The sequence below is a fragment of the Alosa sapidissima genome, chromosome 17, assembly GCF_018492685.1.
Source record: "Alosa sapidissima isolate fAloSap1 chromosome 17, fAloSap1.pri, whole genome shotgun sequence".
NCBI classification, from domain to species: Eukaryota; Metazoa; Chordata; class Actinopteri; order Clupeiformes; family Clupeidae; genus Alosa; species Alosa sapidissima.
In genome coordinates, this window is record NC_055973.1 from 7047675 (window position 1) to 7070925 (window position 23251).

The 23251-nt window shown below is 46.3% G+C and overlaps 2 protein-coding genes across 15 annotated transcripts in view; one reads left to right on the forward strand and one right to left on the reverse strand.

Annotated features, from left to right (window-relative positions):
• Positions 1–12652, forward strand: part of atp8a2 (ATPase phospholipid transporting 8A2) — a 65078-nt gene extending 52426 nt beyond the window's left edge. For 11 of the 13 annotated variants that reach the window (XM_042067583.1, XM_042067584.1, XM_042067586.1 and 8 more), the window contains 5 exons: positions 3714–3802; positions 4435–4539; positions 8015–8053; positions 10245–10336; positions 10838–12652. In XM_042067583.1, coding sequence (XP_041923517.1) covers positions 3714–3802; positions 4435–4539; positions 8015–8053; positions 10245–10336; positions 10838–10932 — 420 coding nt within the window. In that variant the 3' untranslated portion in view covers positions 10933–12652. Of the gene's footprint in view, positions 1–3713; positions 3803–4434; positions 4540–4749; positions 5799–8014; positions 8054–10244; positions 10337–10837 lie in introns of those variants that run through there. The other 2 variants (XM_042067585.1, XM_042067589.1) reach the window with 2 other exon arrangements.
• LOC121688169 (protein shisa-2) overlaps positions 1–22796 on the reverse strand; it is a 25933-nt gene extending 3137 nt beyond the window's left edge. The window contains exons 1-2 of one of the 2 annotated variants that reach the window (XR_006024521.1): positions 21629–22796; positions 15393–17258 (exon numbers count right to left, since the gene is read on the reverse strand). Coding sequence is in view for 1 of the 2 variants with exons in the window: in XM_042067596.1 (XP_041923530.1) it covers positions 16639–17258; positions 21629–21929 (921 nt within the window). In the remaining variant the exon portion in view is untranslated. Of the gene's footprint in view, positions 1–14453; positions 17259–21628 lie in introns of those variants that run through there. The other variant, XM_042067596.1, reaches the window with a different exon arrangement.
• Positions 22797–23251: the final 455 nt, after the last annotated feature.

Below are 23251 nucleotides of genomic sequence, written 5' to 3' on the forward strand. Positions count from 1 at the left end.
ACACACACACACACACACACACACACACACACACACACACACACACACACACACACACGTCTACAGTATATGCATGCATATAAACACACTCGAGGACCATATTTTTAGTCCTAGGTACCATGCTGGGTTGTGACATAGAACACACATAATCTCTCTCTCTTGCTCACTCACCCGGATAGATATGCGCACAGACATATACAACATCTTTTTCACACAGACACACACACAGTCCTAGGTATCATGCTGGGTGTGTCATATAGACATACATATAGACATATGTGCACCCTAGTACACACACACACACACACACACACACACACACACACACACACACACACACACACACATAGATATTCACATGCTGACTCTTCCACATCCCCATACTCTCACCCCACACCACCCCATGTGCGGCGCCTAGCTGCCTCACTGTCTGGGTGTCCTGTGTCAGCACTACTGCAGTGTAGGGAGATTTATGCCCCGCCAGCCCGCTCACCAGGCTCTCTGCACCTGCTGCGTCGTTACCCGAGACCCAGGCTTTTACGGCCTGCTCTGGAGGTGTTGACTAAAGCGGGTGAACTAGGCAGGGTTGGTCTAAGGGAGGTAGTGTGTGTGTGTGTGTGTGTGTGTAGCTGTCCACGAGAGGTAGACCCCCTGATGACTTCTTCTGTCCCTCACACACTTAAAGACTTGGAAGGCGTGCCTGTGTGTGTGTGTGTGTGTGTGTGTGTGTGTGTGTGTGTGTGTGTGTGTGTGTGTGTGTCTTGTGTTGTGTTGTGTGGAGAGAGAGCAAGGAAGGGGGGATTCTCTTCCCAGCCCCCTTAGGCTCATTAATTCAATTGGTGTCAGAAATCAGGAATGTGCTCAAATAACCCTGCAGCTGCCATATCTGACTGGGTGGAGGAGAGAGAGAGAGAGAGAGAGAGAGAGAGAGAGATGGGATGGATAGGACAGATACAGTGTACTGGAGGGAGACCAAAAAAGACAGGGAACGAGGAAGAGGAGGTGGAGAGAAAGATATTACATAGGAAAGTGTGAACAAGAATGAGAGAGAGAGAGAGTAAGACATATATAGAGATGGAGTGACAAAGAGAGAGACTAAGATAGAAAGATAGAGGGGTGGGGAGAGCGAGAGAGAGAGAAACTCATTCTAACTCAGTTCTTTCCTTTGTGTCCATGGTGCTCTTTCTGTGACTTGTCCGTTTGGTTCCCAGTAGATTTGAAGTTAGTGTTGGAATGATAATAAGTGTTGAATTTTACATGCATTTTTCACTTGTGCATCCCCCGCTGTGTGAGTGTGTGTGTGTGTCTGCGTGCATCTGTGTGTGTGTGTGTGTGTCTGAGAATGCAGCCCTGTTTAGGGAGGATTTATATCTGGGTGTGTTCTCAGCTGTTGCGGCGGATGCCCTGTAATGGTTTTCCGTGTCGGAGCCGGAGGTTCCTCAGCTGTAGGGGGACCCCAAGCTCTCCTTATCCATATGTAGGACAGGGCGGCCATTTTAACATCCACGTCCCTCAGCAGATGACCTGAGGGGACGAGGGGATACGGAATCACAGGCGAGAGGGGAGAGTAGTCAGGATGTAGGAGAGGGAGCAAGGACTGTCCGGTTAGAGGAAGTCCGGGGGTGGGCTGGGGTGAAGTGGGGTGGGGTGTTGGCAGAAGGATAGAAGCTGGACCCTGTGTAAAACCGCCGTCTGACAAATCCCATTTCTGGAGAGTTTGACTCACAGCCTAAGAGTCCAGGGAAGTTTTGAAGTGGTCAGTGAGACAGGCAGACAGGCAGACAGACAGACAGGCAGACAGGCAGACAGACAGACAGACAGACAGACAGGCAGACAGACAGGCAGACAGACAGACAGACAGGCAGACAGACAGGCTTAGGTTCTTACTCCCCTTTCCCCTCACTTCTCTCTCTACAATCAAGTCAAAGGCATGAGTAGGATATAGATTTTGGACAGTTTGTCCTTCACACTCGTCTGACATACTAAAAGTAAATGTACACAGACATGGACAGGCTTGACGTCTTACTCCTGAGGGGTAACATGAGGCTGTGCTAGCAGGGGAAAAGGTGATGGCTTATATTTAGCTTCCCATAATTATCAGGAACTCAATAATTCACATAAATAAGAAATTGACCGCAGCTTAATGACACTGCTGTGTGTTGGTTATTGTTGGAGTTCATGGCTTGGTCATGCTAACCAATACCATAAATAATGGTTAATGAAAAGATCCCAGGTGGCCCATAATTCATTACTTTAAATAAGCAAACCATGTCCTACAACATGTAACATTACTGATGATACAATAACACTGCAATTTGTGGTCTGTTGATTAGCATTAACGCATTGGCTGATGTTGATTAATGGATCTTTAATGTAAAGGGTAGTCCAAAACGTCCATGTCCTGTGCTATAGTCTATACAGCAACATATAGGATTTTTCTTTTCGGTCAATTGTTGCAACATATGGGGTGGATCCCGTCACATATCTCCATTGGAGCTGTTTTACAGATGCGCTCTCTCTCTCTCTCTCTCTCTCTCTCTCTCTCTCTCTCTCTCTCTCTCTCTCTCTCCCCAGGCTGAGTCAGATAAGTGCATACCGCTAGCCAGAGCCAGCACTCCCATGCACTCACAAGCCAGTGGGGGAAGGTAGAGAGAGAGAGAGAAGGGTAGAGAGTGAGAGAGAGAGAGGGGTAGAGTGTGAGAGGGAGGTAGAGAGAGAGGGGGGGGCAGAGAGAGAGGGGTGGGGGGGGGGAGAAAGGAGACAATGCTGCTGCAGTGAGAGTGCAAGGAGAGACGGGAGAGCACGTGAGAACGCGTCACAGTCTAAGGGAGGCCACAGTAGTGGACCAGTGAGACTGGACAACGTTTTTAAAAATATATTTTTTTCTTTGTATATACATTTTCCGAGTGCTTACTTTCAGTCTGACAAAATTCCCCATGTTTTTCACTTGTATGTTTTTCCATGTATTTCCACTTGACGCTAATGGTTCCTCTGGTGGATGGTCATGCCAGTAAATCATGCTTGAATTTGAGAGAGGGACAGACAGAGTAAGATGGAGAGAGAGTGAGAGAGAGAGACAGTCAGAGAGAAGTCTATCTCCTCTCCATCTCAATTGTGCCCTCAGGCACGAATGCAAGTCATTTCCAGTAAGTGGACTCGGGGTAAATTTCTTCTGTGAGTGTGTGTGTGTGTGTTTAAAGACAGACGGACAGACAGGCAGGCGGAATGACAGAAGCAGATAGAGAAGGTTGGAGGAGGAAGGGGGGGGGTCGTAGCCGGATGGTGGTAGGGGGGACAGTAGTTGATTAGATAATTAACCTTTAAAGACAGGCTGGGGGCAAAGGTCATTAGGTTACGGCTTCTCCAGCTGCAAGGGCTCCAGTGGGAGCAGGGGTGTGTGTGTGTGTGTGTGTGTGTGTGTGTGTGTGTGTGTGTGTGTGTGTGTGTGTGTGTGTGTGTGTGTTTGTGTGTGTGTGTGTCAGAGAAACTGCCTGTCAGTCTGTTTATGAATGTGAGACTGCTTGTCCATGTATGTGCACGTGTGTGTGTGTGTGTGTCTGTGTGTATCTGCATCTCTGGCTCTTGTCTCCTTTGGGGGAATGGGGGGGAGTGGGGGGCTGTTGCCCTGTGTAAGTGTAAGAGGGTCAGAAGTCTGCCCTCACGGCATGTCCCATCACGTCATGTCATGACCTGTCGCGCCCCTGGTGTTGCAGGCAGGTCGGGTGATGCAGTGCTGGAGCTTCTGGCTGGGCCTGGTCCTGGTGCCCACCGCCTGTCTGCTCAAAGACATAGCATGGAACGCGTGAGTACAGCACAGCCACTCTGTGTGTGTGTGTGTGTGTGTGTGTGTGTGTGTGTGTGTGTGTGTGGCCTTAAGTGGCTATAACGTGTGTGTACAGCACAACTGCTCTCTCTTTATGAGGTCAGTTTGAATTGGGCCTCACAAAGAAAGCACACTGCAAAAGTGACTGTAAAAGTGCCATTTGTTCCAGTTGTGTCAACTCTACCCTGGAGTTTACACTTGATATATATATATATATATATATATATATATATATATATATATATATATATATATAGTTGCCCTGTGTAAGTGTTTAAGTGTATATACAGCTCTGGAAAAAATGAAGAGACCACTGCAAATTTGAATATGACTTCCAACTCATTCAAATATCAACCGTAAGGATGACCTCAGAAAAATATATTCATATATACAGTATGTACATATACTACATATTGAGCTATGTTTATTCATGTATGTATGTATGTTCAGTACTGTATATATACCTATGTGTGTGTGTGTGTATGTGTTTGTCTGTGTGCCTGTGATCCCCTGTGTGAGCATGCTTCTGAGTGAATGTGTAAAAATAACTGTGTTTTACATGTTTGTACATGTTTCTGTGTGTGTGTGTGTGTGTGTGTGTGTGTGTGTAGCGGGAGGCGTACGGTGAGGAAGTCTCTTCTGGAGGAGGTCCAGGAGTTGGAGGCGAGGGCTGTGGACCCTGGTGCGGCCGTCCTGAGAGACGCCAGCGGACGAAGGTGAGACCCGCTCTCATCCCTCTGGTCAACCTATCAGAGTCTTAGATCCCTGCCCTGTCAGTCACCTCATTTCAGTTGTTTCAAGCATTATGTTCATGTTTATGTCCATTTTTCATTTGTATTGTGTGTGTGTGTGTGTGTGTGTGTGTGTGTGTGTGTGTGTGTGTGTGTGTGTGTGTGTGGTACTAACTACTTTACACTAACCTTTAGCCCAGCTGCTGAACCATCTAAGGCTGAGCTCCCATAGACTTAGAGCTCAAGATGCTCAGGTAGCGCCTGGGTTTGATGTGTGTGTGAATATGTGTGTGTGTGTGTTTCCATCCCTTGTTTGTTTACACTTTCATCATCTCATGGCATTTGTTTGTTTTCTCCTCTTTCTGCACCTCTCCCTCTCTCCCCCCAGTAAGACGGCCATGAATGGAGGCTGGCATGGCCTTGAGGACAGGGTGTGTGGTTTGCCACCTGTGATCTGTGTAGCATTAGCCACCCTAGCGCTGACTGTGTTTAATATGTGTGTACTTGTGACCGTGAAGTGTTAGTAATTAGCATTGCGATGGACTAGATGCAGGCGTCATGGCTGGAATGTGAATATCCCTTCAGTTACTGCCCTGTGATTTCCACTTCAGCTCCCACTATCACTGAACTGAGCTGAGCTGAGGAAAACCTAGACCAGGAGCAGCTAGCGCGCTAGCACACTCCCATTGACTTCTACTCCCATTGACTTGGGAAAGAACTGGAGCTCTGTGAAGTCTAATCACACAGTAGTCACTAACTTCAGGAGGATTCAGATCCCTGCTTTGTTACTCATCAAAGGTCAACCATCGCCTTTGGCGGGCGGTGTGGGACTGGGCGATGGGAACTGGGGCTGGCAGTGTGTATGTTTGGAAGGTCTGGAAGTGTTCATGTTTAGGCACTGAGGTGGGTTGTTCCTGTAAGACCCAAACAGTTGGGGGAGGGAGCAGTGTGTGTGTGTGTGTGTGTGTGTGTGTGTGTGTGTGTGTGTGTGTGTGTGTGTGTGTGTGTGTGTGAGCGAGTGAAGGGGTCGCGGCATGCAGCAGTTGGCACGGGACGAGCGGGAAAGCGAAGGTTGGCAGTGCAGCTCTCTGCTGGAGCCCAGTGATGTGGGCGCCCTCGGGCGAAACAGCGTGGAGCGTGGGCACGGCATCGGGCGTGAGTCGGCCAGCTGCAGAACAGAGAGCATGCAAGCCAGCCGGTCTTTTTGTGGGTAGATCAGTACACAAGGGTGTGTGTGTGTGTGTGTGCAGGTTACACTATGGCGCCACAGTCTGCTAAACAACTCAGATTGATAACACTCTTGAGAAAGAAGAGGGATTCTTTTGATTGGAATTGGCCTAGTAGAGCTCGGAGTGGACCGAGCTAGGAGTAGACTAAAAGAGAGGCAGAGGAAGTGGTGGAGGAAGAAGAGGGAGATGACCAAAAAATATCCCCTCCTCACCTCTAAGGTCATGTGACCGAGCTGGCTCGCCTCGCTGGCAGGAAGAGACCCTGCAGGGCTGACCAGGTGGAGCTCAGACTCCCGTTACGAACGGGGACTCGTCGCTCTGCGTCCATTATTGAATCATCTGTTCATTCATCATCTCCTCGGTCCAATCGCTCATCTGTTTAGCAGACACTGTTTTCTTTGGCAGAGAGGAGTCTCTCTTTCTCTCTTTCTTTCTCTTTCTCCCCCTTGTATGTAGCTCTTGTTCTTCTCCCCCTCTTTCTCTCCATCTATATCTACATCTATATCTGTCTTTTTTCCAGCTCTTTTTAAACATCCTTTTGCTTTCTTTCATTCTTTCTTTCTCTCTCTCTCTCTGGCGCAGTCATATTGGACAACCTTTCTACGAGTTGGGCCAAACATCGGTCCGTCCGCCCAATGATAACATTACAGTTGTTCCCCCATTGTGCAACTGGAGCCGATGGGCCTAGCCTTGGGAAGGCAGACTGATATCCGTAAAGTGACTGGAAATCAGATCATGCAAGGCTTTATGGGCATGATGAGGAAAGGGGGGGGGGGGGGGGGGGGGTTGATTTTTTTTTTTTTTTTCATGTGATTTAAGAGCAGACGCCTAAACGAGATGTCACTAGAGGCCAACTTGGTCTTCTCCCCTGGCTCGTTAGGGGTGGAATAGACAGGAAGATGATATGAGCTTAATCCTGTGGAAAGCAGCTCAGTGGTAGCCTGACGAGCCAGACCCACATTAAAATGTAGGGTCTGGGCACTCACCGTTCACAGTGCTCAGTCCGAGGGGCGGGATAATCGGTTGTCTTAATTCCCTCTGCACGCAATAGGACAGCGCTATGAGTCCCATGCGTTTCCCACCAGCGGAGCTAGTTGGCTAGTTCAAACTTTTGCCAACTTAATAAAAGCTTAACTCGTGTCACACTGTTCGCCAACAGCAACATCCATCTTATTTGTTTTCAAGTAGCGGGGTATTCAAGCCACACCGTTGCAACTCTGCCATTAATCATTATGTTAAGCCTGCCTAACGACTCTATAAACAATTTGATTGGCCTGATAGAAGTTTAATTTGTCGAGCTCACAAGCCAACGGAGAGTTGCTAGACTAGCCCTGGCAGCAAATATAATTTGCTGCCGCTAGGGTGCGTCTAGATTTCTAGGCTAGCTGAGTGGTCTTTTCCGTGTGAACTGCGCTGGGGCTTAAAGGTGCAGGCTGGGATTCTAATCCCATTTCACTTTTTTGGGAAATTGAGCTCCTCAGGGTCCACTAACTGTCCGTTCAGTGTTTTTGCGCTGAACAAAATTCTGGTGTTCGCACACAACTGCGGGTCAGTAAATTGGAAACAAACCAAGTAGATTTGACCGAGCCGTAAGCAATCGCAGCCAATCAGTGGAGTGTTTCATCAGGAGCACAGGAAAGGTGTGCAATTTGATTTGCTGATGAGCTCCAATACTTTTCTCAGAACTCAACGATAGAGTGATTGTGATTCAAAGTGACTGTGTCTCCATCATGGTTCATGGTGTCCTCCAAGCGGGTCGTGGCTCTTTAGGCTTTTGGGTATAACAGCCGTGACCTTTAATACTCCCCGTTAATGGGATGATGGCTGGGTAAGGAGAGTGGAGGAGTGGCGGGGGTGAGATGGGACTCACAGGGTTATTCACAGCCAGAGGAGATGGGTGCTAATGAGGCCTGGAATGTGATGGGTATTTATAGTGGGAGGAATTTGGCACCAGCTAACGATAAAGAAGCACCATTCCTGTCTCCATTAAGGGTGGTGTGTGTGTGTGTGGCAGGGCCTCTGTCGGTGGCCATGACAGGACTGTGTTTGTAGGGTGTATATGAGGGGGACATATAACCTGGATCAGGTTCTCCAATCAAAGCCAAACTAATGTCTCTGTGTGTGGTGGAGTAAGTGTGTGTGTGTGTGTGTGTGTGTGTATGTGTGTGTGTGCATGGGTGTGAGTTCTTGCCTCTGAGTTCTTGTGCTTCCCTTCCCTGTGATCCCCCTAGACCTATTTCCAGAGGAATGTCCAGCCTTGTGGGATTGTGGTATGTCATGCCAGTAACTGAGTGTGTCCTGTGGTTGGATCTGTAGTAGGGCTGCACAATTATCGCAATCACAATCATAACCACAATATGAACCAACGCAATTACCTAATCGCAAAAGCTACAAATATTCGTGTACAGTTAATTTTGTCACATTTCTGACTCTAATATTCATTTCATCCTCCTTGAATGTCACTTCTGGTTGGTGGGTGTGCGTATTCAACAAACAATTCTGATTGGTGAGCTTCACAGATGGTCGGGGGTGTAATCAGTGGTGGCACAAATTAAAGCAACACCAAAGAATTTTTTGTACCTTAAAATAATGTTTCAGTGGTTCATCAACAGTGATGCCAGTAACGCGTTACTTAGTGGTCTATTTTGACCACTTTTTTCGGTAACGAGTAATCTAACGTGCTACTATTTACAAACCAGTAATCAGATTAAAGTTACTTATCTAAGTCACTGTGCGTTACTATTTTTGTCATTTTCCTTAGTAAAAAGATATATTCTTTGCTTTCTTCTTGTCTCGGGGATTAACGTCATGTAGGCTATGCCAACCTTTTCAGCATGAGGACAACTCACGTGTAAAACCACACAGCGACACAAATGTAAACAACAATGGAGGGAGCAGAGAGATGCACATTTTATCTAGTCATTATTTTGAGTTTGTGTCAGCTAAACATGACAACATTAAGGTACATTGTACATTCTGTGCTGGCGACAAAGTGCTGTCTAGCTAGACAAGTCTCAAGTCCCAAGTCTCAAGTCCCAAGTTTTGAGAGTCTCCCACATATTGATATCCTGACGCCCGCAAATTACATAAAATTTCCCGGAACCTAGAGCGAACAAGCCAGACCGGACTTCAAATCGCGTGTGCATCTGAGTTTAACGCGCGGAGAGGGAGAGAGAGGAGTGGTGCGTGTGTGCCTGCAAGCGCATCCAAGACAGAGAGCATCCTGGTCTGTTTTGCTAAATCAACCAATCAGTTTTCAGTGTAGGTGGGCTTATATCTCTTTTCTCCCGAACTTAATTAATCAGTTCAGTTAGTGTATCTGCCATTAATCATTATGTTAAGGAACAGGAGCGTCATGGCAGTCAGTTCCCCTCAAAAAGGAACATTTAAGACCCATTTCACATCAGACTACACAAAGGTGTACCCAATTGTCTCATAAGAGTAAAACATAATGATAGTCTTGCACACTGCACTGTTTGTAACAGTGACTTTAGCATTTCTCACGGCGGGTTAAATGTTGAGGTGAGTTTAACAAGTGTAGTTTCATTTGCATATTACTCAGGCCTATACTAGATGGCTAGTTGCCAAGGCCAAACTACCAAAATCTACATATTTTAGCCTACTATGCCAATTTCTATCAATAGGCCTTCCTTATTTGGTGTACTGACTAGACATTATTGAACAAACATCTGAATTTCAGTATCTAAGTAGGTTAGGTTGGGATGTCTGCTATACATTGTTGGCATTACTGTTAAAATGCACTTCCAGTATAGTGAGTATTGGCAAAACCGGTTATCATTTTTATGTTGAGGCGGTGGGGGTGTTGTCGGCAGCTGCTGAAAGTAACTAATAAAGTAACTTGTAATCTAACTTAGTTACTTTTAAAATCAAGTAATCAGTAAAGTAACTAAGTTACTTTTTAAAGGAGTAATCAGTAATCAGATTACTTTTTCAAGGTAACTGTGGCAACACTGTTCATCAACTTGTAACAGGATGAACGACACTTCTGCATTCACTTTGCGGCCCTCTATCGGCTATAACCGCACTATGCAAGTTTGCCAGATCAGGTAGCGGATCTGTAGTTCGATGAAATGAGACATAAGAAACTACAAATTTGACTTGCATCTGATGTCGCAATACATCATACTTTCATAAAATCATGCAACATATTCTACCTTGTCTGTGGACATTGTTATTTTCAAAGCCGGAGTTGGATAAAAAAAATAGCGTGCGTCCGACAGAGGAAAAGTGCTTTGGTGTTGCTTTAAAGAGACATTTGGAATATTGAACTAAATCATTTAATCGTCATTTAAAAATCATATCGCAAATCACAATCACTATCGCAATATCTGTCAGAATTTTTTTTAGATTTTCCCCAAATCGTGCAGCCCTAATCTGTGTTCTGATTGGTTGTTTGACCTGTCTGTCTGTCTCTGTCTCTGTCTCTCTCTCTTTGGCCAGTCTGAATGAGCGTGCCCACCTGCTGACGCGTGTCTTTAGGAAAACGCCCTCCAGTGTGGGGCGCTCCAACTCCGTGCAACAGACCGTGTCACGTAAGTGTTCAGAACACACACACAAACAGACATACACACACAGACGCACACACACACACACACACACACAAACAGACATACACACACAGATGCACACAAACACACACACAAACAGACATACACACACAGACGCACACACACACACACACACACACACAAACAGACATACACACACAGACGCACACAAACACACACACACAAACAGACATACACACACAGACGCACACAAACACACACACACAAACAGACATGCACACACAGACGCACACAAACACACACACAAACAGACATGCACACACAGACGCACACAAACACACACACAAACAGACATACACACACAGACGCACATTCAAATGGCCAGGTACATCCTCATATACATTAACAGGTGCAAGTATACAGGATTATAATTAATCAACTAGTCAAAGTGCGCCAATACTATATGCCTACAAGTATGTAATATCTCTCTCTCTGTCTTTCTCTCTCTCTCTCTCTCTTTCTCAGATGGCTATGCGTTCTCCCAGGAAGAGCATGGGGTGGTGTCTCAGTCCCAAGTGGTCCGCTCGTATGACACCACCCGCCAACGGCCCAGCGTGTAACCCCTGGCAACCGCCTCACCGGTCGCCAGGGGAACGCTAGGGGCAACAGCCAATGAAGATAAAGACTTTTTGTGACACCCTCGCCGGGTGGTACTGCTGTGGCCTTACCGGAACTGTTTAAAAGCATAACGAAATGAGGAAAAAGAAAAATGGATGAAAGGAAAAGAAAAACAGGTGTAGATGCCTCTAGGAGCAGCCAGCTGAAGCTGTTGTAGATGGAGAGGGGGCGTGTTCTCACCATAGACTGGCCAATCAGCAGTTGTACCACACACAGACTGAGGGGGGCCAGCCAATCAAATCTTAAAGGGACGCCAAAAACCGTCGGACATCATAAGGCTTGAAAAAAAAAAAAAAAAACACATAACAAAACGAAACAAAGCAACAGTGATGTATGTGTCTGCTCTGTAATTGAATCACACACAGAGAAAGTGCAATATCTTGTTCCTGTGTATGTGTTCATTAGTCTGCATGTGTGTCCTTTCTGTATGATGGCAATATGTGTGTGTGTGTGCGCGTGTATGCGTGCACATGCACGTGTGTGTGTGTGCGCATGTGTTTGCCTGCGTGTGTATGTGTAACTCCCACGTGTGTATGGTGTGCATGTATACTCATGCATTGGAGAGTTTGTGTGTGGGTGTTCACATGGGAGGATGAGGTCTGTGTGTGTGTGTGTGTGTGTGTGTGTGTGTGTGTGTGTATGTGTAGGGGGTAATGCGGGGTGGGTGGGGGGTGCTTGTGTTTGTTTATGTCTCCACTCTTCCCTCTCTCATCTACCTCTGCTGATATAGGGGTTTAACGCATCTGTCATCGCCTGGGCAACCAAAGGGGGTGGGGTGGGGTGAAGTCTCTAAAATAAACACCAAACATGGGGGCTGCAGCGGAATTCCTTTTACAGACATCGGAAAAGTTATGTGTGTATGTGGGGTGGGGGTGGGGGGTTGCTCTAGAAGTGTGTCTGTGCATGTAGGTGTGTGTGTGTGTTTCTTTAAGGCATATGCAGACAACAGCAGTGAGTAACATCCAGACTTGTCCTCTCTAGTGTTAGTCCTACACACACATACACACACACACACACACACACACACACACACGCATCTCTTCTCCTATGCCCGTGCCCACTGATCTGGCTGCCAAGACACACAGAGGTGCCAGGGAGGCAGAACTCCCCTACCCTCGCCCATGTTGGTGACTAACCCAGAGGGGGCAATCCCCACATACTCAGCAAGCCCTCCTGCTCCTGACAGACACTACTACTACTACTCTCTCCCCTGTTTCCTGTGTCCTTCTTACACAAGTCTTTCTTACTTACCGGTACTCTCTTTTCTGACTTTACCTTCTCTGTGTCTTTCTCTCACACATGCTTTCTGATCCTCTGATCCTCTTGTGTTCCTCGTTCATTCCATTCCTCTGAAATTTCCCAGATCCCCCTTTTTCCGGCTCTTTCTCTTTCTCTCTCTCTGTACCTTCCTCCTGTTTCTTCAGCTTCTTCCACCTCTCCTCTCTTCTCTTTGGACTTCTTTCCATTTTCTTTTCCCCCTCCCCTCTTTTCCCCAGAGCCCCCGTGGATCCCATCCTGTGATCTGGCCAGTTGCCCCAGATGCTGACTTAGCCCGAGTCACAGCTTGTAGCACTTCAATCTCAATTTTTTTTTTTGTCAGATTTAATGGACTGTTTCTTTTTTTCTTTCTTTTGTCGAATAAAATGGACCAGTGTTTCCGTGTCTTCCTCTTTTTGAAATGGCTTTTTACCCCCCCCCCCCCCCCCCTCCTAAAAAGTTCTCCCCCTGACCTATTCAAATCAGCTGGATCAGTTGCATCCAAGCGGTCAAGTGTTAAGCCAGTCAGAGTAGAAAATGGCCTGTCTCTATGTTCGGCCCCTTTGAAGAACAGCACAAGAGATAGGGGCTATGTTCAGGGTCTAAGTGAAGAGATAGCAATGACGTGTGTTGCGTAGCATTTTGCACGACTCTGGGTTCTATACCTCATCCATCACACACAATCTCTTCTCCAGCTCTTGCGTGACCAGTATCTTTGCCCCACCCCCTCTGTAAATTGCCATTTGTGAAGGATTTGGAAAAGCCCTCGTAAGCAGTTGTTGAGGATTTTCAAAATGTGTCAACGTGCCTGCCAAGAGCCACAAAAGCATGGAGGAGAAGTTCTCCGGGATATTTGCTCAAGGTATCGCATCGTAGTCGTGGACAAATCGTTCTATTTGCCGTTTGAAGGATTTAGTTTCACTTCACCTCACTTCACCCACAGGGAGCTACAGAGAGATGCTGCATTGATAAATGAAAAAAAAAGTAGGAGAAAGAAAGGAGTATTTAGGAAGCGAGGTGGGAGGTTCGGTGTTTGCAGAAGATTATATGCAGGAAGTCAGGAATATGGGAAGCCCTGCTGAGCGTGTGCGACCCTGAGTGATTTCATTTAAATGCAGTTTGACTGCGCTCTGCACTCAGGCCAAGATACACAACCTGACTGTGTGTGTCCGTTGGGAGAGTTTTGAGATGGGTGCATTTGTAGGTTGATGTATAGCTTTGTGTGGCGAGGGGGATTTTCAGGTAATTAAACGAATCCAGGTGGGAAAGACAGGCGATGAGTGAGAGGGATGAATGATGAATTATGGGATTTTGGGTGTGAATGTGTTTTCGGTTGATGAGTCCATTTAGTTTCTTTAATAAGATGAAACCTTCAGAGGGCGGACGTATTCTTCTTGGGTGCTCTTTACTGTTAGCCTACAGTGCTAACTAGACTGTACCGCATGTAAAACAATAAGGAAAATAGTGAACTAACATTTATTTGTGCATGTTTGTTATGTGCCTGTGTGTGTGTGTAGCGGATGCGTTAAAATGTTGTTGCCGTTCCTACTTGGTGTGGCACCGGATCAGCCGACAGCTGGGAGTTCCACACCCTCGTCATTGGATCAGGGCCAGCTGGACCTGGCTGTGGCCCCTTCAATATGGGGAAGCCATTCCCAATCCTCTTCCACCCACCGGCGCAGAACTTAGAGATCCATTTCAGCATGGTCCAAGGACTCCCCAGCCCAACGGTCCTCTTGCTTGAGTTTCCATTGAAATGCACCAAGAACACACCTTGTACGCATAAGGCAGGCCAAACCACGGTGTAATTATTGTGGTATTGTTGTCGGATTATTGTTTGAGTCATACTGGAATTCATTGTCCATGCCATTACGTTAAGTCTACCATTTCTGTTTATGAGGACCAACCTTACCCATGAGTTTGGATTTTGTGGGTGTGTGTGTATGTAAGTTCTGGCCAGACAGTTTTGCGGTTTAGTTCATGCTGGCTTGGTTTTTATTTTCCCTTACTTCTTCACACCCTTAAGTGCTATTTGTGTTTTAACACCACAATGTGTTACCTTCATACTCTTGGCATCGGATTTCTTCCTCTGGCTAAGGTGTGAATCGCCTCTCCATCAAGCCTCCTAACAGAGTTTCGCACCCTGAAACTCTGATCCAGGGCCAGGTTTAGGCCATAGGGTGTAATATACTTAAAGATATGGGCACTGATCCCAAACCCGTTTTTTAGCACTGCAAGTAAACGTAACTCCCTAAAGCCATTGACCCACTTTAGATTTAGCTGTGGCTTCTTTCTACCACGGAGGAGGTAGGGCAGTGATGGCCTCTCCCGCTGGGCCCCAGAAGCAACCCACAGACACTTAATACACTCTAAAATACTCACTTTTATTTTTACATTTCATATGAAAAACATGGCAGGTTACACAAAACAGAGGGGCACATTTATAATTATTATTGTTCATTTTTTATTATTATTAATGATAATAATATTAAAAATAATAATAATTGCTTGATGATGTTGTCTATGCATTCACCAAACGTTATTGAATTGCCCTACAGCTACGTTCCGTGACACCACTATTTGTGCGTTAGGGCTGAAGAAAGCCTTTCCTGTAAATTCAGTTAGGCTACTTTGAAATTGATTTAGCAGTCAATAGAAGAGGGCCTGAGAGAAGCGACATCTGAAATGCATGATGGGAAATATAGTCCGTCCCCCCTGGGTGTACAGGAGACAGTGCGTGCTCCAGTTACCTTGGCACACTGAACACAAAGACCCAACGTGCATTTCTAACCTACTCTAAATGCAAGCTTTTTTTTGGGCTGTGGGCTTTGAAGCAGCAATGTGGACTAAACGAGAGTCAGGAAATACATATAAAAAAGGAGTTTTCTCTCTCTCTCTCTTTCACTGCCATCACTGATGGTCGGTTCAGTACGCCGTTGGTCTATGTGCGCTACAGTCGGGTTTTTTCCCTCCATGCTGCTCTATTCCCCCATGCAAGGGTGGAGAGGGGAAAAAAGTCACTCTAAATGAAATGCCCTGGAACTTTCTGGTACCGCTCCAATGTACCTAACGCTAACACACACACACACACACACACACGCAGCTCAGTCACACTCTCATTTACCCAACTCTAACTGTTGCTCACACTCACTGCAAACTTGGTCTCTCCCTTTCACAGACACACACATACGCACACCTTCTTCACAGGGCAGAAACCTAGTCAGGGGGAACAGTTGGCAGACAGTTTTTACTGCATAATGAACTGCACGGCCTTCAGAAGGCTACCGCTTGTAGCCTGGTGGAGAGAGAGCGCTCACCTTCATACACATACACACAAATACTGTATATATATATATATATATATATATATAAACAGTATATACTACCATCTTCTGCACATACTTGTTTGTATATTTCCTTGATGTATCCCTAGTGTGTCTGGTGTCGTGTGTACTGTATGTATGTATGTATCTGAAAGAGAAAGGGTGAGTGTGTGTGTGTGTTTCCACTCACTTTGGTGAGGGGGCGGGGTGGAGCGTCACAGTCTGTGTCCCATGCTCACTTCATTAGAGTTTAACTGTCCTGTAGGGACAGGGGGGGGACTGCTTTTCACATCATAGCACCTGGCTTTACCATTAAACACACGCACACACACACACACACACTTAGAGCTGCATACAAAACACTACACATTTTGTTTCTACAAAGGCTTTGATATTACACTGTACATTCGAATGGCACATTCACAATCACTCATACAGGCCATACGTGGGTATACTGTTATTATTTACAACAAAATATTTCATATACACACACACTTTTTTTCACTGTCATCACTCACCAAGGCTTCACAAAGCGTACATTATGATTACATTTCACATCAATAACTTTCAACGTTATTAATGTTGTCAGTCTCAGGAGTATTTCATACATTTCCTTTTGCGTGGGATTGCAAATGTTATTACAGTTGTGTGTCAGTGACTGAGTCAAGCTAAAGAATTCTGCCCCACATATGACGTCTGGAATCAGTCCTCAGACCTCCTCAAACCCTGAGACAATGCTTGCTGTGCCCCCATACACACACACACACACACACTGTTCCAACACATGACACAGTCTTGCTGAGGCATGGAACTGATCCGCGGCTGTGTGTTCCCCACGTGACTCTTCATTCTCTGCTGACTCTGCTCTTGTAGTGTGCCTCTTAACAGCCGTACACACACACATACACACACACCAGGTCCCCATAAGGAAATAGCCCCCACAAGGACAGGTTCCCATAAGGCAAGTCCCCACAAGGACAGGTTCCTATAAGGAAAAGTCCTCATAAGAATGACTCCCGCGAGACCTCTCAGTCATAAACAGTCCTTATGAGGCCTCACGTCCCTCACTCACACAGTCACAGGAGGGTGTTTCTGGTCGCTCGTCACACTGGCCATACTTGTGGGAGGGTAGGGGGACTGCAGCTGCCGGTAGCCTCCGTGCGTGGGGTCCAGGTAGGCAGGACCAGCCATCGTGTGCGCCACTGGGTGGGCATAACCGATGTACTGTGGGTGCAGGAACTGGCCCTGGTGGGGCATAATCTGCGTGGCCTGCTGGCAGTTCAGCACCGAGAAGTTGGTGGGCATGTTGACGTAGACGCTGGCGTCGGGTGGGATGCAGCAGGATGCCTGGGTGCGCAGGAGGGCGGCAGTGGCGCCCGCTGACGGAGGCGGGGACATGGCAGTGGGCGGGCGCTGGCCGCTAGGGGGCGCCGACGAGCTGGAGGAGGTGGCCGTGCTGGACTGGCGCGAGGACGAGCCCCGTGAGGTGCCCACGCTGGCCATCATGGGGATGGTCTCCAGGAGGCGGCCGCCGCCACCACTACCCCCCTGCCCGCCACCTCCACCCCCAGACGACGGCTCGTGTTTGGGGCGCAGACAGTGGCAGCAGCACACAGCCACCAACGAGCCCAGCAGGACGAAGGCCACAAACACGGAGCCCACGATCAGGAAGGGCACATAGATGGGCACTGCAGACAGAGAGGGCAGGAAACAGGGTCAGGCAGACAGACAGAGACACACATGCATTGGAGTGACTGCTTTAGGGCACTAATTGAGTTTTTCTTTTCCCCACAAGGGCAGGAGGTTACAAACCAAATGAGCATAAACCGTTAAATGTTAGTCCTTGTGACTCCACTGGTAGGTTGTGGTATAGTGATGTCTAGGTCAGAGGCGGCTTTCTCAGAAACCACAAACTCAAATAAAAAGTACTCGTGGGAATGAGCCTTGTGACATGTATATTACCAACTAAATTACATGGCGGGAACAGAGGCTCTTGGAGGCTTAAGGCTTGCACATTTAAAAATACATATAATGTTGTGTCAATCATGTTTACATGTTGACTTAGAGACTTTCGTCCATCATACAAGTTTTTGGAACAGATTAATTTTCTGCATTTTTCACCTTAATATAGTGGTTTTATTTGACAGATAAAACAAATATGAATGTGGTGTGCTAGGGTCTTTTGGTTTTATACATCAAGTAGATTTTAAAGATGATTATATGATTGCTTTTACAGCAAGAAAAAACTATAGAATCGTGCCTAGTTCAGCTATGACTTGCATGTTACAATAAACACGTTCAGCAAATTGCTCAAAGTTGGATGGACAATTTGCAAATATGTTTAAAATTGTATTTCAACTGTATCACTTAACAATTGTACAATAGTGTGAGAAGTTATGAGGTGAAAGTTATCCCATTTAAACCTGTGTTGACCTGAAGCTCTAGTCTCCCAGTGTAACTAAAACACCAGCAAACATATCAGTCTGTCCATCTCAGACTCCTGGCACCACAGTTATTTGTATCACTTGTTTGTTTTTGCTGCAACAAGCACCATGGCGTCCTCAACCACACATAACAACAGAACCCTCAGAATAGTCTCTCAACGCACCATTCCAACGTTCCACTCCATGCTGCATTCCAAAATTCCAAACACACAGAAGCAAAGTAGGAAAAATCATTTGAATATGGCCAAATGCTCGTTTCATGTCTCTTTCAAGTGAGGTGACGCTATCTACATCAGCTAAGTGGGGTGCTCTGCGGAAACAAGATAAAGTCCTGCCCTTACAGGTCCTGACCCTAGACATCTTGCTGGCTTGTCCACGTGAGTGAAACTGAAAGAACTAAGAAGAAAAGACGTGTGTGTGTGTGGGGGGGGGGGTATTAGGTGTTCTTTTGGATCTATGATGATGTCTAAGTATGTGTGTGATGTCTCTATGTGTGTTTGAGTTAGGTGTCCTTTTGGGTCTATGTGGATGTCTGAGTGTGTGTGTGAGTGAGTGAGTGAGTGAGTGTGTGTGTGTGATGTATCTATGTGTTGGTGTTTAGGCGTTCTTTTGGATCTATGTGGATGTCTGAGAGTGTGTGTGATGTCTATGTGTGTGTGTGTGTGAAAGTGAGTGTGTGTTATGTCTGCATGTGTGTGTGTGTGTGTGTGTGTATGAGTGAGTAAGTGTGTGGAGAGTGTGTAGATATGAAAGAGCCCTAGAGCTGACCAGAGACACCCAGAGTAGAGCCGGGCAGTGAAGTGTCCCCCAGGGGGCCCGGGGCCCTCATTAGCGGTTATTAGCGTTGTTTTGATCTGTTCTAATCCAGCGCAGCCAGCTGTGACCCCACTGCCCCAACGCTGGCCCCAACTCCTCCAACCAAGTGGGCACAGACAGAGAGAGAGAGAAGAGTGGGGGAAGAGCACAAGAGCTAGAGAAAGTGAAAGGGATAAGAGGAAGGAGATAAATTCAGGAGTGAAATGAGGAGAGATGGAGTGAAAATAAACGAGTAAAAGGAACATGATGGACATGATAAGACAGAAACCGCGTCGAGAGATACCGAGTAAGAACACAACAGCAAGAGAACATGGAAGGGGTAAGAGATGGCAGGAGATAAACAGAGAGAAAGAGAAGGATGAATAAAGCAGGCTGGAAAGTATGAAAGATGGAATAAGAGAGAAAGAATGTGTGTAGGATAGAGAGGTGGGATGGTAAGAGATAAAGGGAGGCAGAGAGGAGTTGCAAAATGGAGGCAGATAAACGAGACAGAGAGAGAGAGAGCGAGAGAGTGATGTCTTCCAAAGAAAGCCTTCCATACATAGCTCTTCACTCATGCATTCTAACTTAACTTTATAATGACATTAGTCTCAGATAACCTCAAATATGCAGGACGACGTTGCCAGAGGCCTGTTGATTCAGTCTGACAGCCCTCAAAACAAATTTAAGAATGTGTTACAAACTTCAGTTTTGCTGCTGCTATTCTGTGATAAGCATATCATTCAAACCTGTAATTGAATTACCACTACATGCAATAATGTTTGGATGTTGGTTTCAAGGAACATCACAGACCACTTTACAGTAATGATTGCAATACAAAGTGGAAGGAATAGAGGTGGTTGTTATATAAAACAACCTTATACACAAATGGTTAATGCTGACATGAGGAAACTGTATTTTTGTAATTCTGTGACTTCTGACCCTAACAGTGAGATGGAGAGGAAAGAGAGGGGGAGTTTTGGCAGTGGGGTTTTACGCTGGGCAGTGTGTCAGCGGTTGTTTTGGCATCATGTTCCTATCGGTTCTCCATTCACACGTTGTCCTCTCATTATCCACTGAAGAACAATGAGGAACCTGTTGGATTGGGCAGTGTTCAGACCCATTTACAGTTCCCAGGGGGCCGTTACACATTTTCCAGTTCACACAATCCAACCAACGTATTCCTGACTGTAACCGTAACCCAGAGAGAGAAAGAGAGACAGAGAGGGAGAGAGAAAGAGAGAGAGAGAGAGAGATGACGCACACTCACAGATGCAAGGACTGGGTACAATTATGCTGACAGTAAGCAAACAGTACATTAGCGGCCAATATGGTAGGTAGCCTACTGTGAAGACATTGAGTGAGCCACCATATGCAATGATGTCAAATATTAACTCTATATTGCATATGTATCATTCATTCATTCATTCATTCTGTACCACCTGGACAGGCTGTCACAGTCACATGACCTAGGTGTCCTTACTGTATGTACCACATGGGTTCAAAAAGTTGAAATCCACCTTATCAATAAATGGTCAAATTACTATCTTTTTTACACTCATGACATGACATGACACTCATGCCCATATGTCCATAAAAGGTGATCTTGCCCACATTCTAACATTAGTCCACACCTGTTGCATTCCTCTGCACAGACTGGACACCACACAAAAGCCAGGCACTCTATCAAATGCACACAGCTGGTGTGTATCCTTTCACCGAGTCCTTGACAAGACTATCTGTGCTGTCTCATTGAACTTCAGTTGGAGTAGAGCTTATCCAAAGGGAAGCTTTGATATTGAAATACATTTCTTCTGATTGACTTGCATGATTTCTTATCATGATCTGTTTTATCAATAATTTTTACCTCAATCCCATTAACAATACACGCAGGCCTACAGTAGATTTCACTGTTGGAATGAATTTGAATATGAATTCAATACAAAAATGAATGATTGGAGAAGCCGGCGCTCTTGGGCGTTTCTGTCAGCGTGTCAATGAGGGGTGTACTATGTGCGTGCAATACGCCAGGGACATGAGGGCACCGTTAGAAAGTTGAAGGCTTGGATGAAAGCGCCGGGCATTCACACGCAAGCCTCGTCAATGAAACATAACGCGATTTGTTTTATGAATCCGGCTGTCAGCACCATCGAAACCGGGATCCGGTCAAGTCCAAACTTGATCCTCGTAGGGAGCCTTGCGATTCGAGCTCCGGTGTGCAGCAGTCCTTGTGGCGCGCGCGTGTGTGTTACTGCTAGAACAAACACAGCTATTTATAAACCGGCCAGCACAATTTGCCATTTGTGAGCGGCTGTCCAGTTAGCTTTCCAAAGTGTCTACCTTTCTACGCCAGCTGCTGCTGCATACAGCCTCCTGACATCTTAAACGGTTTCTGTACGCTATCGAAAGAATGCCTGCTGTTTTTAACTTGTCTCAGTCGGGCTACAACTTTGGCCTAATGTAATTTATCCCCGTTCTGCCCGGGGGTAGAGCAATACTACCCGTCTTAAAAAAAAACGAGGATAGTATACAGAGAACCTTGTTATGAGAGTAGGCCTACGGCTTTTCTTGCTAAACACTTATTGAGTTAACCTGTTAGAACATTAGGCCAGTATGGAATTGAATTAAGCTACCATGGCAAGATGATCTGGTGCGGCCAAAACACGGAGAGTAGACTATGTTGCAGGTGAGTGACCTGTTTGAATGGCAACACCCGCACGACAACTGGATCGTAAAGGCAAATGTGCAAGAACACACCACTCACTCTCTCACACCCCCTCCCCCCCTCTCTCTCTGTAGCTAGTATTCAATCTATTTACCTGCAGCGTTGTCTTTGTCATCTTTACTTCCTGGGATTGGATCTTGTGCTTGCTTGTCATTTTCGCAGGTCCCCTGGTCCAGTCGGGCATCGGTGCTAGCGCAACAGTATCTAAGCTCACATTTGCCGCAGCATATGATTGCATCCTCTTGGTCAAAGCGCTCTGGACACGGAAAGCCATCTCTCCAGCCACCTTCCACGGTCTGCCAGCCGTGACAATACTCGCCACTTGCCGTTACCTTGATAAACGCCAATAGTGTCACCACCATAGCCAGAGACATCGGGTAACTTCCACTCCTCATCCCTGCGCCAGACTTACAACTTGACGCTAGGTAACAAAAAGACTTTCACCTCTTTGGTGTAGCTCGGTAAATCTAATGTTGCGGTGGATTAAAGAGATGAGAGAAGAAGAATAGACAGACAGAAACCAAATTAACGACTTTGAAACTCTCATTTGACAGCGAAATTCCGAAGGTAATTTAATAGATCCTCAAGTGGGTAGCCAAAGAACTTCCAAGGAGTATCCTGTGTTCCCCTTTTATCACAGTAGTCTACTTGACGTTTCTTTATCTAAGGGTGAGTTCAAATCTCAGCGGACATAGGTACGCGGAACTACGCAGAGATTACTTAGGCTACGTTAAATCAAATCTCTCAACCGCTACACTTCAATTAGTTCCGAGACCTCCAGTAGACTTCACATCAATCCAACCCGAATGGAGCTGCGCTTCTGTGCAAGCGAGGCTGTCCATGTCCTGCAAATACACTTCTCATATGACCTCCCCAGAGAAACAGCCTGAGCAGCACTGTTTTTACATGTAATCCATACGCTCTTTAGATATTTTCTCACGGAATTATTTCTGTCCCGTCGAACAACAGAGAAAGTTGTTCTTAATCCATGTCAGGCGATGTGGCCCCTTCAATAAGTTAGTAACGGTTAGCCCCGAGCGTAAAGTTAGGCAAAGCATCACAGAGTAGCGGCGATGAAACTTTCAGTAATGTCACTGCAATGGAACTTCATTGGCGCAGCGCCACTTCCATCGGACTTGGCAGTGATGACTGAATGCAATGTGGACATGGTTCTCCCTTACAGTGAGAGGTACAGATCACGCTGTGCGCCTGCGTACAGCTAACCAGATTTGCCGACGTTGTTTTGTGCTTGGTCGCCAGCGTTGACAAGTGGAGCTGTGCGGTCCCTCAGAGTCAGAGCCCCTTCGTGTTTTTAGGGTAGCCCCGTGTGGTTGGGCAGGAGTGGTGCTTGTAGGGAGTTTAACGCAGAAATGGGAGAAGGGATGTGGCTACAGTCAATTACTTACTACGATACACAATTTTCATGTGGGCATGGGCGTCGATCAGTGACATGAAAGGATAAAACAGCACGGGAATAATTGTCATTTGAACGGCCTGTTACTGGCCAACTCCTAGAGTTTTTCCTCGCACCATCGCCTTGTGCGCATTTGGAGTCGATTGTTACTGACACTGCATAAGGGCCATGATGATGATGATGATGATAATACTAATCACAATACTAATACATTGATCTTGAGATGTAACCTGATTACATGATCATGTACATGATTACATGTCTCACACACACACACACACACACAGACACACACACACACAC